The sequence below is a fragment of the Oryzias melastigma genome, linkage group LG24 (genome assembly GCF_002922805.2).
Source record: "Oryzias melastigma strain HK-1 linkage group LG24, ASM292280v2, whole genome shotgun sequence".
In the NCBI taxonomy this organism is placed as follows: Eukaryota; Metazoa; Chordata; class Actinopteri; order Beloniformes; family Adrianichthyidae; genus Oryzias; species Oryzias melastigma.
Window position 1 is genome coordinate 9097852 of NC_050535.1, and position 17210 is coordinate 9115061.

At 35.0% G+C, this 17210-nt stretch overlaps 1 protein-coding gene across 2 annotated transcripts in view; it reads right to left on the reverse strand.

The window, feature by feature from the left end:
- Window positions 1–17210, reverse strand: part of grm1a (glutamate receptor, metabotropic 1a) — a 48476-nt gene that overhangs the window by 13983 nt on the left and 17283 nt on the right. For both annotated transcript variants that reach the window (XM_024291096.2, XM_024291097.2), the window contains exons 4-6: window positions 6354–6589; window positions 4118–4364; window positions 3558–3726 (exon numbers count right to left, since the gene is read on the reverse strand). In XM_024291096.2, the coding sequence (XP_024146864.1) occupies window positions 3558–3726; window positions 4118–4364; window positions 6354–6589 (652 nt within the window). The remainder of the gene's footprint in view (window positions 1–3557; window positions 3727–4117; window positions 4365–6353; window positions 6590–17210) is intronic.

Consider the following 17210-nt stretch of genomic DNA (forward strand, 5'->3'; position numbering starts at 1 on the left):
TCTTGAGAAAATCCTGATGCGGCCCGGCCTCAACTAGACTCCGCCTCCAGTGGCCCCCGGCTGATTTGAGTTTGAGACCCCTGCTCTATAGGTCTAAGTCTTTAGACCAGCGGTCTCAAACTGGCGGCCCGCGGGCCATTTGCGGCCCCCGCTATAATGTGAGAGTTTATTGTTAGTGCAGTGTTTTGTCTGAATGACACTTTTACAGTGCTGTGTGCCGAGCTGATAAACCAGCCAATCACAGTGGGCTATATAGCTCTTGGGGGTGTGACATTGACCAGGCTTGAAGCAGGGAAGCTTTTAGGGCAAGAAACCTGACACCTGATTTTTTTCAATGCAAGTAGTTTTTGTCGTATGGGGTTCCATTTGTGCCAAAAATGTTTTTTAATCCCCCGTCTATAATCAGGGGTGTCAAACTCAATCGCACAAGGGACCAAAACCTAAAACACACCTTAGGTCACCTTAGACAAATATTTATTGAAGACACTAAAATTTCAACATAATTATGAACTAGATATATAGCATTACCAGCGATAATGCTAGTGTGAATACTGTAAGTGGAATTTGGCCACTAAAGATGCTAGTGATGATAGCTGAAGATGCTGTAATTGATAACTAAAAACGCTGAAGCTGATAGCCAGCTAAAATATTAGCTAAATGCCGAATTAGCTTAAAAAACAACACAAAAAAACTTAGATTAGCCAAAACAGCTAGCATGTAGCTGAAATATTAGTTTAATTCAAAAACAGCTTAAAACAAATCTTAGTAAATGCCAAAATAGTCCAAAAATCTCACAGAAAGTCAATTTTTAAAACTTTAAAACCATAACTTTTGAACATAATTATGAATAATAAAAAGGCAGGAATATTATTCCAGAATAAATCAACATAAAACATAAAATATTTGTCAATATTTTACCCTCCATAAAAACATATTTTGTCAAAGTTATACAAGTTAAGAATGAGTGCAAGATAATATCGGTCCATTAATAACAGTATAATAAAAGATCTGGAGGGCCGGATATAATTACCCGGAGGGCCGGATCCGGCCCCTGGGCGTTGACTTTGACACATGTAGTCTATATCTTTGATCCATCGTCTGTATCTACTGAACAAGTTTATTGAACATTTGTTCATGTCTATGTACTACTAAGCAATATCTTCTGCATGTCCACGCTTCTTTGATAGTTTTGTATTTAATTGTGATGTTTCAGCTTTATGTTTAAAAGTTTGCATTTGCTATTGTTGCTGGATCTGGTCATCAGAGAAGCCCTTAGCAACAGTTGCTAGCATCGTTAGCTCCTGTCGTTTCACAGGACATGCAGAAGATATATCTTAGTAGTACATAGACTTGAACAAATATTCAGTAAACTTGTTCAGCTGACATAGACAATGGACCAAAGACATGATTTTGGCACAAATAGAACCCCATACAACACAGCCTCAGCCAGACTCTGCCTTCAGAGGCTCCAAAGTCAATTAAGTTTGAGAACCCTGCTTTAGACACAGACTTGTTGGAAAGTTTCCGGCAATCTGAGCGCTAAGCAAATTGTGCATTAAAAAAATTCAACCCCTAAAGAAAGAATGGACAGGTAACACTTAAAATGGAAGATCACCCACACACTGGAATGTTTACTGCTAAAAGCTTTGATTACAGCATGTCAGCCCATCTCACTTCCATTCATATTAGGACGCCCTCCTGCTGGGTTATATGAGCCTGTCACCCAGTTTGAGTTTTCATAGGGCTGCAAAGTAATGTGGAATAGAAGAAGAAGGGGTATTTTATAGCTCAAAACTGCTGGCAGGTATGGTGGAGGAAGTACATCCGCATCCTGACCCAAAACACACAACAGAAAAACTCAGAAACAAAAGAAGAAATCTGCTTCCAGAATCAGTGGATCTAGATCACATCATCCAGGTGAAAATGGTTCTAGGTCTTTGCTACTGAAGCCGACGCCACAAACTCATCAATCATGGGGCGTAAACCCAGTTTATTGCTTTTATTGATTTAAAACCCAACGTTGCATAACCTCTGTGTCTGTGTGACAACTTTTCATCAGTGATTGTAATAAAAGTGATAGATGAAGGAGGTCACATGACCCATTGAAGGCTCTGCAATCGTTCTATGAACCTAAACCACAGTGAAAAGGAGAAGTCAAACAAGCCCTAATGGGTTTTCATTTTTATCAGGAAAAACCTTTCTAGGGTAAAAGATTTAACATTTTTAAAGTTGAATAGCACACAAATATGCAACTCAATACACAGAATAAGCCATGAATGCACATTATCATCACAGAGAGCTTTTATTTTGTTTTAAAGTTGGATTGTGTTACATCGTAGTGACTTTCTTGTGTTACCACTGACTGTATATGAGAACTGGACTGAGTGACCCCTCCCCTTTGCATTCCAGACAGGAAGTTTTGGTGGCTCCAAGAAGCCAAAATTCCATAGATTTCTCTTAATAAATAAATTATTACTCAATTATTGCATTTGTCAAAATAACTATTCTTGCTCTGTAACTTTATTTTTTTTAATTGCTCTTTTTATTCCTAATTTTTGTTCCAATTTATAAACTGGCCAATAAGATGCCTTAATAATAACTAGTGCAGGAATCTATTAAAAATATTTAACTAATTAACCGCAAAGTTGGAAAAAAAATGAATTGTGAGTAATCAAAATTATTGTTTTTTTTTTTTTACAAAATCAGCTCACCAGTTATTATCTGTGAATAATCACAATATGAAATCACGCACATTTAGACTGTTTATTTTTAATTAGTGCTAAAAAAAAATCACTTTTGTGCTGCGATTAATCACAATGTTTAACCAGGTACATTTTATTTGACAAAATGCAGCTCTTTTTTTTATTTTTTATTTTTTATCTTCGAACAACTAAAAACAAACAAATAAAAAAAAACAATGCAAATTATCTCTGAAACAATCTTTGAACAAAAACAGGTCAACACTTCATTTTTTTATGGTCTGAAATGTTTAAATTTAGCAAGTGACCATCGTATAAGGGGGATAATACCTGACGAAGTGTTTTAACGCACGCCGTAGAAGCCTGAACCGGCAAAATGTTTGAAAGATTCTTCTGGTCCTGTTTTCAATAGGCGTGGACTTCCATCAAGCTCAGTCCTGATTGGTGAGAATGGTTGCCATAGAAACAGACCGGCTCAGGACCAATCACTAGCTACTGATGTCGTCTAGCTCCAACATGGCGGCGTCAATATTGCAAAAAAAAAAAAAAAAAAAAAATTCTGACTGAATTAATTTAATTTCATTAGAGTAAGCCATTTTATATTGATGATGTCATACTCACTCAGTCCGGTTCTCTTATACAGAACAATCAACACGTGTAACAAGCTCCTAGTGGCTATATTTGGAAATACAACTGCCTCCAGATATGTTGGATTTTCAAGGGTTTTATCACAGAATTTCAGATTATTTTTATCTTTTGGTAATATTTAAAATGTTTACATGTGAATCTGGGAGATTTTCCATGTTGCTATTCACTTTTTTCTTTCTTTTAACTCATAAAAAAGGCTAGAAGGCCTACCTTTATCTGTCCTTTCGAGCAGGGGTCACTGCACACAGAGCGAACCATATCACTGCTGTTTATCCACAGCTTATTGTCATCCATGTTCAGGATGCCCTCATGCCAGGAACCCACATTTAGGTAGTCGTAGCGCTCCTCACCCACACTCTGCAGATTCATAATATCATACCTGGACGTACAGAAAGAGAAAGTGCAATTAGTGAGGATTTCACCCCCTGGGAGCGCTTCCTCTGCTTCAAATTCACTTCAAAAGCTCACGCATGAGCCTTTTTTTAGGGCGAGCCAGAATGTGCTGCTCCTAACCTCCAGCTGACAAAGAAATGACATGGCTGTACTCTTTGACTGTCAAACGCTGTCTGTTGGAGCGAAAACAGATGAAAGAGGGTGCCACAGTGGACCATCCACTGCATCCGTTCCAGTCCAAACTAATTATGTCTTTTTTGTGTGTTCGTGTGCACGCATGCTTGTGCACATGTGCTAATGAGGAGGGGGAAAAGAAGAAGGGCCGAATAAGAAATTCACATTTGATGATGTCATGAGAGCTCCATTCCCATCCTTACCTGCCTGGGGTGTCTCCATTCTCATCGAAATAGATCTCCTCCCCTGAGACTCCTCTGAAGGATGTCTTGAGCAGGTAGTCCAGAAGCTTACTGCCATCAATGGGATCCATAGCCTCACAGAGGCCTGGTTGGCCTGGGCACAGCTCCTTGTGCATGTCGTGAAGGCCGTGAGCCATGGCATAGATGGCATTGATGACAAAGCCCATCTTACTATCCTGAATATAGTTTTCCTGCAGACTCTCATTTCCTGTGGAAAAATAAAGACAGGTTTCAGGAAATAGTGCATGGAATTCAGGAAGAGATTTTTTTGTGTTCAGAGAGGAAATTACACTGTGTGAGTGAAAGAAAAGGAGCTATGATGAAACTAGAAAAGTTGCATTACCTATGATAGTGCTAGTTTGAATGCTTTTTGCTAAAAGTAGTCACAGAAGATGCTGAAGCTTCTTGCTGAAAATGGTGACGCAATTTACTTGGGATTTGTTGGAAATGCAAAAGCTATTTACAAAACGTTAAATTTGCTAAAAGACTGGAAATTGTGTTAAAGAACTATAAAGGAACGATGAAGTTGACCTAAATTTCTGAAAAATTTGTAGTAAAAGTGCTTAAAAATCTCTAATAAATGCCATTTGTGCAAAAAAATATTTAGTGTGTTGCTTAAATATAACCTAAACTCCAAATTAGGCCAAAAAACCTTAGTAGATTCCAAATTAGCCAAAACAAAAAACCTAGCTTGTTGCTTAAATACTAGCTAAACTCCGAAATAGCCTAAAAATCTTCAGTAAACTAAATTAATTAAAACACCTTAACCTGTTGCTAAAGTAGAAGCTAAACTCTGAATTAGCCTATAAAAACATCAGTAGATAACAAATTAGTCAAAAACTTTAGCATGTAAGATATTAGCTAAACTCCAAATTAGCCTAAAAAACCTCAGTACATAAGAAATTAGTCATAAACATTAGCATGTTGCTAAAATAGAAGCTAAACTCTAAATCAGCCAAAACCTCATTAGATAACATATTAGCCAAAAACGTTAGCATGTAAACTATAAGCTAAACTCCAAATTAGCCTAAAAAAAAATCTCAGTAGAGAACAAATTAGCTAAAACATTAGCATGTAAAATATTAGCTAAACTCCAAATTAGCCTAAAAAATACCTCAGTAGAGAACAAATTAGTCAAAAACATTAGCATGTTGCTAAAATTAAAGCTAAACTCTAAATTAGCCTATAGAAACTCCAGTAGATGACAAATTAGCCAAAAACGTTAGCATGTAGCTAGAATATTAGATAAACTCCAATTTTTTTTAAATTACTATAAAAAATGAAAACATAGACCTTGTTGCTAATCTAGACTTTCTTATTTATTTCCTATGGGGCATATTTTGCTCAATATTTCAAAAATTATAAAGTTTATAAATATCGAAAAAATAAGCAGTAATCTCCTGAAGAACATGAACGTTTTCATTCCATGATTTAGTTGCTGAAAGTGTGATTGAGTTTTTAAATACAGAAAAACGCACAGAAAGGAGCAGGAGAATCACATTCAGTAAAGAAAAATGAACTTTTTAAAATATTAGCATACATGTGGGTGAGATTTTCAAAAGGTTTAAAAGAAAATAGCAGTGAAGTACATCCAGAAAACATTGAAAGAACAGTGTTTTTAAATAACGCTTTTCTGAGGTTGTCGTGAACTTAGCATGCAACTTGTGGGAAGCAAAGCTGCTTTTTCAGGTGTTTGTGTGCTGCTGTGAGCCATTCCTCAGTGCACTTTGCAGACATTTAGACCAGAGCACCATCACAAAGTGTGGCTGACACAACCGCCCCTGCCGCAGAGCTCAACATCATACAGTGTCAGCGTTTTACAGTCAAACTCGTCTCCGCTCAAAAGAATCAAGACAAAGTGCAGGTGACAAAGAAGCAAATAATGCGACTGGAAACACTTACCACCTTGAAGATCTTTACATTTAATTGGTAAAAATGTGATAAAAGCAGAAAGGAGCGGTGACTGCACTGTTATTGCTTAACCTTATAATATTTTTTTTGAGCATGCAGTTATTAGCTGCAAAAATGATTCATTTTGTTGAAGCAAAAACAATTTACCGTAATCACCTTATGGGAGCAAATAGAGAATTTTCAAAAGGAGAGGAAAAAAGGAGAAAAATGCATTTTTTTGTTTCTGCTGTTCAAATGTAACCTTGTTATTGTCAGAACTAAATAAAATGTTTTTTTTGCTCCTTACCAGAGCAGACTCTTTTGTAATTCTTGTTCTCCTGCGGATGGCGAGCCAGGCGGCACTGGAACCGATACTGCCAGAACTCTGCAAACCAGGGGTTTCTGGTGTTGGTGTCCAGGCGCAGCTTCAGATAGTAGTCGTCGAAGGACTTGACCACCGCCGACTGCAGCTTCATGGTGATTCCTCCTTCTGCTTCCAGCTCGTAGCCCTCCACGACTTCGTACCGATCCGCCCAGCCGTCACTGCAAGAAGAAAGCACAGTCAGCGCAAAGGTTTGTACCTTCACCAACAACACATGCAACCACATTTGTATGGATTATTATTAGAGACATAGAAAGACATTTCTGTTTTGATTGATTTAATCCCGGATACAGACCAATCATTGATTAAAAAAATTGAATAATTTAGAGCATAATGAGCAAAAATATCAAGATATTTGTCAGGAAACTGCATCTTTGGAGAAGTTTACATCATAAAACACAACATTTTAAGGAAAAAATATTTTTGAAAAAAATGTATTTTACAAGACTTTTTATAGCTTTTTGCAAATTTCTCTCGCTATAAACTTTCTACATATTTGATTAACTTTTTAAGAATTAGACATGATCAATATGTGTGATTAGGAAACAAAACTTTAAAAGTTGCATAGATAAACAAAACCTTTAGTGTATGAATATTAATTTGCAGTTTTACACGCAAGTAGGTCACCCTAACTCAGAGTTGAAACGTCAAGATGATATAAAAAATAAAACATGATAAATTAGAAATAAAAAGTTAAAAGTCGTCACCAAAGCTGCAGGGTTTTCAGATTCATACTGGTCCCATCAATGACATACAACCACATTTGTATTGACTGATAATAGAGACATTCACTTTTGTTTTGAATCATTTAAGCCAGAATAGATACCAGTCATTAATTAAAAAAAAAATTTTAGGGTATAATGAGTAAAAACGTCAAGACATTTGTCAGGGAACTGCATTGCTGAAGTAATTTACGTCATAAAATACATTTTAAGAATTTTGCAATAATATTTTGTATAACTTTTAAGAAATATTTAAAATATGCATAGATAAACTCAATCTTTAGTGCATCTTTAGGGAACTAGATATGTAACATAACCTGTGATAATGCTAACGTGAATGCTGTTAGCAATTTTTGGATGCTAAAGATGGTAGTGCTGATAGCTAAAAAGGCTGAAGTTAATAGCTGAAAATGCTGAAGCTTATAGACAGCTAACATATTAGCTAAATTTCAAATTAGTCTAAAAAACAAACAAAAAAAACTTAGGCTTGCCAAAACAGCTAGCATGAAGCTAAAAAAAATAGCTAAACTTCAAAACAGCAAAAAATAAATGAATTAAAAAAGCCTAAATAAGCCAAAGAAGCTAGCATATAGCTGAAATATTAGTTAAACTCAAAAACAACATAAAAAACAGAAAAATGTCTAAATTCGTCCAAAACAGCTAGCATGAAGCTGAAAAAATAGCTAAACTTCAAAACAGCAAAAAATAAATGAATAAAAAAGCCTAAATTAGCCAAAACAGCTAGCATGGAGCTGAAAAAATAGCTAAACTTCAAAATAGCCTTTAAAACCTGAAAAAAATGCCTAAATTAGCCAAAGCAGTTAGCGTGTAGCTGAAATATTAGCTAAACTCAAAAACAGCCTAAAAAACAGAATAAAGCTTAAATTACCCAAAACAGCTAGCATGAAGCTGAAAAAATAGCTAAACTTCAAAACAGCCTTTAAATCATTAAAAAAAGCCTAAATCACCCAAAGCAGCTAGCATGTATCTAAAATATTAACTAAACTCAAAAACAGCCTAAAAACAGAAAAAAGCCTAAATTAGCCAAAATAGCTAGCATATAGCTGAAATATTAGCTAAACTCAAAAACAACATAAAAAACAGAAAAAAGTCTAAATTCGTCCAAAACAGCTAGCATGAAGCTGAAAAAAATAGCTAAACTTCAAAACAGCAAAAAAATAAATGAATAAAAAAGCCTAAATTAGCCAAAACAGCTAGCATGAAGCTGAAAAATAGCTAAACTTCAAAACAGCCTTTAAAACCTTGAAAAAACTTTAAGTAGCCAAAGCAGCTAGTATGTAGCTGAAATAATAACTGAACTCAAAAACAGCCTAAAAAACAGAAAAAAGCCTAAATTACCCAAAACAGCTAGCATGAAGCTGAAAAAAATAGCTAAACTTCAAAATAGCCTTTAAAACCTTAAAAAAGCCTAAATTAGTCAAAAACAGCTAGCATGTAGCTGAAATATTATCTAAACCTCACATTGCCCAAAAAATCTTCAAAAATGCCAAAGTAGTCCAAAAAGCTAACAGAAGGACAATTTTTAATTTAAAACTGTAAAAATAAATTTTCGTCAAATTATACAAGATAGAAATGTTGGAAATGTAACATCGGGCCATTAATAACAATAAAATAAAATGATCTGGAGGGCCGGATAGAATTACCCGGAGGGCCGGATCTGGCCCCTGGGCCTTGACTTTGACACGTGCTTTAGTATATGAATATTTATTTGCAGTCCTGCACACAATGATATCAGTGTTGACACATCAGGATGACATAAAAAAGTAAAACATGATAAATTAAAAATATAAAGTAAAAAGTAGTGAGCAAAGCTGCAGGGTTTTCAGATTCATTCTGTTCCTCCAGAACCACATTCTTTGTAATGCCAGATTCAAGCCAATGCCTTGAAATACCTGCGCTATTGACAGCTACACTCCAATTAGGTCCAACCCACCATGGAACCAATTACTTCACACTCCCAGCATGCTTTGAGTGATGAACAAGGCTTTGCACGCATCAGAGGCCGAGCGGGTCTCTGACCTTTATGTCCACAATTACCGCCAGAAAAGGAAAAAGGACTGATCCAGGCGTGTCAAAACACACCGGAGAGATCGTTGAAGGTGGAACGAAAATAAATAAAAGAGAAAATAAATATCAAAGGTACACTGGCGCAGAATTGTGATTTCAAGTTGAAACAAACTGTTTTTAGATTATCTTAGCAAAAGAAAAAAAAAAAGATCTATCTTCATATTTATTTATCTACCTTACTGCTCCTAAATACTTGGTACTTAGATCACACAGTTCTTTATCAACAAAAAAGCTTTCATGCTCCCTTTTTAGTTTAAAATTTAATTTCATGAGTGTTTCAACTCATTTTTTGTGATTCAAATTTAATCAAATGTAAAATAAAAATCAGCAGCAACAGAGAAGTGAATTCTCTCAGCTTTTATTTTTTTGAACTTGTTTTTATTTCTGATTTTGTTTCAACATTTCAAACTAAAACACTTTTTCATTTTTAGATAAGGGTGCAGCTGTTCTACTATTCAGAAAGATTTAGGAAAAATGGCTAAAGGGCAACGAGTGGTTTGTCTCTGGAGTCGTTCTCATGTGAAAAGTCCCCAAAAAAAGCCTCCCAAAAGGGAAATTATTTCCCTTAAATCACTCTTTTTCCTACTTTTGATAAATTTACTCTGCAACATGTCTGTCTGGTTGCTTCAGGCTATACTTAATAGTTTTTTTTATTGTGTGAATGCTTCGTAAGATAGACACAATTACTTCTGCTCCTTTCCGTATGTTTTTCAGCACATAAAAACTCAATCACACTTTCAGAGATTTCAACAATCTTGGTATTAAAACGTTTAGCTCATTCAGGACATTACTGCTTGTATTTTTGGTATTCATAAACATGATAGATTTGGAAATATTGAGCAAACTAAGGTTTTTATAGGCTAATTTAGAGTTAAGCTAATATTCTAGCAACATGCTAACGTTTTTGGCTAATTTGTTCTCTACTGCGGTTTTTATAGGCTAATTTAGAGTTGAGCTAATATTTTACATGCTAATGTTTTTGACTAATTTGTTATCTACTAAGGTTTTTATAGGCTAACTTAGAGTTAAGCTAATATTCTAGCAACATGCTAACGTTTTCGGCTAATTTGTTCTCTACGGTGGTTTTTATAGGCTAATTTAGAGTTAAGCTAATATTTTACATGCTAATGTTTTTGACTAATTTGTTAACTACTGATGTTTTTATAGGCTAATTTAGAGTTTAACTGATATTCTAGCTACATGCTAACGTTTTTGACTAATTTGTTATCGACTGAGGTTTTTTAGGCTAATTTGGAGTTTAGCTAATATCTTACATTGTAAAGGTTTCTCATAATTTGTTATCTACTGATGTTTTTATAGGCTAATTTAGAGCTTAGCCTCTAATTTAGCAACAGGCTAATGTTTTTGACTTGTTTAGTTTACTGAAGATTTTTAGGCTGTTTTGGAGTTTAGCTTGAATTTAAGCAACAAGTTAGCTTTTTTGTTTTGGCTAATTTGGAATCTACTAAGGTTTTTTGGCCTAATTTGGAGTTTAGCTGAAATTTAAGCAACACACTTAATATTTTTGCAATATTGTCATGTATTAAAGACTTTTAAGCAATTTTACTATACATTTTTCAGAATTTTAGGTCAACTTCAGCGCTCTTTTATAGTCCTTTAACAAAATGTCCAGTCTTTTAGCAAATTTAACATTTTGTAAATAGCTTTTGCATTTTCAGCAAATCCCTAGTAATTGCGTCACCATTTTCAGCAAAAACCTTGAGCATCTTCAGTGACTACTTTTAGCAAAATCGAAGGTAATGCAACTTCTTTAGTTAAATTAGTGTTTTTCCTTTTGCTCCCTGAACTTTGGAAGTCTTTGGTTGACAATCACTTCTCCCACCGTAATGTGTCAGTGATTATTTTGAAACCTTAAATCCATTAGTGCAGACAGAACTTATTCACTAAATACATAATTCATTCTTGCATGATGACACCCTGATTTAAAAATGTTGTTTTTTCATATTAACTTTGTAAACTTTCTGCTTCATAACTTTTCCAAACTACAAACAGAATAAATATACGAGTAGCTCTTTATTCATGTTACAAAAGCTTGTTGTCTGTAAATCTAAAAAAGTAAAATTAAACGGAATAAATGTTTCCATTTTCCTGATTGTGTTAGGACTCAGAAACACGTGAACCTCATTGGGCCTGGTCACATTTCCTTCATTGCCTTCAATTGAATAATGCCTCTGTTCCGCATGTCCAGAACAAACACAGACACAGTTCATCATTTAAAAATATGAGCGTATATGTGCATAAGGGACAGAGTGTTATGAGTGTTTTAATGAAATCTACTCAACACTTTTGTGTTTTAGAGCAATGCGGAAAAAAATTGTATATCATGATATAGATTATTTTATATCAAAATAAATTATATTTTCAGTTATTCTCTGAAAAAAATGGACAAAAATGTTATTACTTACTTTTTTCTTTTTTTCAAGTAAACTTTTTTTTTAAAGATTGTTAGTAGGAAAAGGTTTTTCAATAAAAATAAACAAAAAAGAGAAATGGTCTGACAGACACTTTTCTATCCTCCACAGCATATGTATCGTCATATCGCCCAGCACTATTTTAGGGTAAAAAATAATAAACACAAACACATGGTTCTGTATGAAGACAGAAAAAAGAAGGCTACTCAACTCTCTGCTATGAATAATGCAGAAAACACTGAAAACGTGCCCGACTTCGTCTCCCTGCGCCGTGTAGGGTGAAGTTAAATGGCAGTCTTTCTTCTGGCGCTGCTCTCTTAGGATTGTGTTGTCTGACAGAACTCCAGACAGCTCATCAAAGCACGCGGGCCGCGCCCGGAACAGGATCTGATTTGATGTCAACTCAATATTCCGCGCCTTCACACCACATTATGGAAGGGTTGCTATTTCATAACCTGACTTGGATCAACTAGAGGAACACCTGTTCAGGCGAATAAAAAAACGGAACATCAAGCGATCAGGAGGTCTAAAAACGAAAGATGAGGTGGCTTTTTCTGATTAAACTATCCATACAACATTTACTGAGACTACTGTGATTTTTTTTAATTACTGGTACGTATTTTTAAAAGATTTACAAAAAAAGAGACAAAAAAGCGTGAAGTGGAGAGGATCAAGTGCGTAATTATGCTGTGGGTAATTAAGTTAAACGGAAACAGCTGTGAAACAGAAATAGCTTTTTTATAAATTCATTTTTAAATCATTTTTTTAAATGAATTAAGTAAAAAAAAACTGTTTTCAACTTACAAATTTCCTAACCTAAAGAGAAAAATGACTTTGAGGAAGATTATAGCAAAATGATGATTTGATTTGCTATTTATGTTGCCTTTTTCCAGCCATTTTATGAACTACAATGACCACATTTTATTTAAATGGGCTCTTTATACAGCTATTTTACCTTAAATACCCCCCAACGGGCTGCTAAGTACACGACTGCAGTTAGTCAGAGAAACTTGTGGACGTCGACACTAACTGGGTTTCATGGAAATATTTTCGAGAACAGAAAACGTACAATCAGAGACTCTTGCATTCTGTGAATCAGACTTGTGATCCTTGAACGCATCCTTGAGGGCACCGGAGGAAAAGAAACACAAAACAAGCCTGAGGAAAATGTTCTTTTCAGATTCTTTCACTCAAACACAAAAATGTGATCAGTCCTTTTGTCACATGCCGTTGAATTACTATTTCGCAGTGTTTTGCTCGGAGTTCAAAGTGCAGCAGCCCTTAGGCTTCAGTTTGAACGGAATCTCCCATTTACGTTGCATTTTTCTCACATGTTCGCTGGTCAAAGAAACTGGTTGAAGGTCTCTGAAGAGCAGCTAAAAATGGGGATGAAATCACTGAGGTGGCCACACTGGCGGTGTCCTCCTTTTATGGCATGAATCCATCATTGATGGAAGTTGTGGATGGCGAGTGTGAGATCTTTACTTAAAAAATAAACAGAAAAACTTGTTTTCTCTTGACTTCTCTTTAATTGGTAATTCAATCAAAAATGATTGTTGAAAAATAACTCTTTTAAATGATTTTTCTTTTGCAGATGTGCCAATAAAAGTTATTTTCATGAAATAAAAGCTTTAAACAGAAGATGTGTGGGAAGTTTATATCTCATTTTAGGTGACAATCACAAATACTGACATTATTATATCAATATATTCTCAAATTCTGAACAATATTTATAGAATTTAAACAAATAATGTATTAAAAAGACTGGATTTCCTCTTTTTTTTCTTGTACTGTTAATCCTAATCTGCAGATTTCCTCCTGTTTAACATGATATTGGAATTATTTTGGTTGGAACAGATGAAAATAATCCTGTTAAGACATCTTGTTGGTTTCATAGCCCGAGTGTGAGATGCGGCGTACTGTAAACCCTGGGTGGGATGGCGAGTCTTTAAAAGCTTATCCAGGTTGCCCTTATTTATTTATCGTGCCCCACTTTGAGCTGGGACATCTCTTCATTATCAGGGAGCTCTGCTGGGGAGGAGACGAGTCGACTTTACAACTAAAGGATGTCAATTCAATACCCCGTAGTAAAGAGTCTGCCTTAAAACTGTTGCACCGTTATATTTCGGTAAATATACATTTATAGAAAGATAGTGACTGGGACTGTTACATCAGATATGGTAAGATTTGAAAAGTTCCAAAAAGGCCATTTCCACTTGACTAGTATTGCTTATAAACACAAAATTTGAAGTGATAATTCAAGGAAATGCTAAATTTTTCAAAAATAAAATTAGAGTAACTCTTAGTGTATCTTTTTATTCATATGTCATATTTAAAGACCCACTTAAATCATCTTTTGGGCACTTTAAAAGATGTAAAATCCGATATAAAATCAACTTTTTGAACTTTAATATACTGTTATACTGTTCATTCCTCACTATAAACAGCCCCTAAGAAGGATTTTTGATCCATTTACGCATTTGAGTATTCCTCTAAAAACCAGCATTCTGAGCTCCAGCCCCTCCAAAACACATGAAAGTGAGCGGCTCCTCAGGAGCTGATGTCACAAAGTGAGAACAGAACCCTTCAGGAAGGGCCAGAGCTACAACCCAGGCAAACACAAGCACACTCTTTCACTGCAAACAGTGATCCGCTGCTAGCTTTGCCACTCATCCGTGATCCGCTGCCAGCTTTGCCACTCATCCGTGATCCGCTGCTAGCTTTGCCACTCATCTAGCCGTGATCTGCCGCTTGTTTTGCAACTTATCTTGCCATTATCCACCGCTAGTTTTGCAACACATCTAGCTGTGATCCGGTGCTAGCTTTGCCCCTCATCTAGTCGTTATCCACTGCTAGCTTTGCCACTCATCTAGCCATGATCCGCTGCTAGCTTTGCCACTCATTTAGCCATGATCTGCTGCTAGCTTTGCCACTCATTTAGCCATGATCCGCTGCTAGCTTTGCCACTCATCTAGCTGTGATCCGCTGCTAGCTTTGCCATTCATCTAGCCGTTATCCACTGCTAGCTTTGCCACTCATCTAGGCGTTATCCACTGCTAGCTTTGCCACTCATCTAGTCATGATCCTCTGCTAGCTTTGCCACTCATCTAGCAGTGATCTGCCGCTTGTTTTGCAACTTATCTTGTCGTGATCCACCGCTAGTTTTGCAACACATCTAGCTGTGATCTGCTGCTAGCTTTGCCACTCATCTAGCAGTGATCTGCCACTAGTTTTGTCACTCAGCTAGTGGTGCTCAGCCGCTAGCCTTGCCACAAATCTAGCGGTGATCCGCCGCAAGCTTTTCCACTCAGCCAGGGTGCTCATGTTCTATGTTTGTTGCAAAGCTAGCTCAGACGTTATCCTAGACATCACTTCAACCAGTGTAGTGATGTCCAGGGCTAGTAAAGGCAGATATAGAGTATGCTCATCCATCTTTGCAAAAGTTTGGATGTTAAATGTTAGAAAGATGAACTTAAAGTAACAACTTATATTCTAGAATAAATTAATATGATAAATAAAGTTTAATGAAATTTAAGTTAAAGCAACTTTCTATTTAAGTCGTTTTAGATTTGAGGTATGAACTGTAAATATAAACTTTGAAATGTGTTGCTTCAAAATAGTCCATGAGAACTTTCTGTAATTCAAGCAACTAGTTAAAAGTCAAAACTGTTCATTAGGTCCTGACACACAAAAAAATAGACATAAAAAAGTATTTTTTAGCAGTGGACACTATAATAATGTCAATGATAATGGGTGGAGACTTTAAAAATACCATCATGGTGCCTCTCTCCTTGGAGAAACACCTGATGTTGAGTCTGAAGGCCCCTTTCAGCTCCTCGTGTCCAAAAACAACACTCTTTCTGAACATGCATCAACGGTTTGTCCTCATCTTTGCTGCTGCTGAAGTGAGAAGGATTTTTTTTTCAGGATTTCAACCATGTTCTCCAAAAAGAAACTATTGTGCTGTGTTGTGTTTAGCCCTGCTGAAAAAGTACATAACAGATCTGCAGTGAGACGATCACACCAACTCTGTCATCAGGTCAAACAATATCTCCATGGAGACTGAGGTGTTAGCAGCACAAAAGCCTTTTATAGCCGAAGCAGAGGGATTCATTCGCTTTTTTTTTTTTTTTGCTTAGACAAAATAATGGAAATCTATTGTATAATATGATGAAAATGTAAAAGATAATTCTCCCTTATTAGATTTGTAATATATATATATATATATATATATATATATATATATATATATATATATATATATATATATATAGTCAGTTATTTAAGAACAATGGGGTCTAGAAGATAAAATAATGGTGTTAGCAGAATACTTTTAACTTTATTATTAAACCTATATGCACATCTCCTCAGCCCAGACACCTGGGTTTTTACATAGAGGTTCACACATTTAATTTTTTGCATGTAATTATTTTTTCTAAAACACAACATATTTTGCAATGTTTTTATCTCTTTTTATGACAAATGTCATACTTTTATTGTGATTACAGATCTAATTCATATCAAAGTACACAAATTCCTGAAAATAATGAAATATAATTATATAATTTTGTATAAAAAACAGCTTTTAAACAACTTTTTTTATTTTTTAAATTCATTTTTTTCTTTTCTTTCTTTAATAATGCACTACATTATGTCAAAAATCTAACTGTTTTTTTCTCCATTTGAAGCAAACATTGAAGGACTAAATATAGCTAATAAATATTTGTTTTAAATTAATTAAAACTGAATGAAACTAGGGCTGGGTTGAAAAAAATGATTAATTTGATTCGATTTAAGCTTAATAAATATGTAATTGATTCACAAAAGATATAAATCGATTTAGCTCACAAAGCTAAAGTCCGCTAGCGTGATGCTAACGTTCAATAGAATTTCCCATAGGACGGCTAATGCTAACGCTCGGTTGAGCAATAAAAGTACATTGCTGACTAAGTGAACATCTTTATTTAGTTACAGGAATTAATTTTCCAATCTCTTTTAAGGAAATAATTTTTAAAGTAACTATTTGTGGCCTGAAACTTCGTTTTGTTTTGTTTTTACCTCATACTGTTGTCTTCTTCTGGAATAAAGTGTACTTCTATAGCGCGATCGCCACCTAGTGGCCAAACTGAAACGCCCTCCAGGAGAAACAGAACAATGTTAATGATCTTAACATTTTTGTTAGAATTTCTGCTTTTGAGAATCCATATAACACTGTATGCTATTAACAATCTCATTATTTTATTAATACATTTTACAATATGTGAACTGTATCAGATTAATATAAATATATTCAAATTAAATAGGATATTTTTAATGTGTTTCTAATCAAATGTGTATAAATTTGTAAACCTAAAATTTAATTAAATTGAAGAATTGAAAGAATCTGAAAAAATCGTAATCAAATGGATTTCGGTTCTTGTGAATCGAATTGTTTCTGGACATTATAACCGTTACCCAGCCCTAAATGAAACATAAGAATATTACTTTTCTGCACCTGTATATTTCCTAAAATGTATTCCTGTTAGCACCTTTTTTGTTCA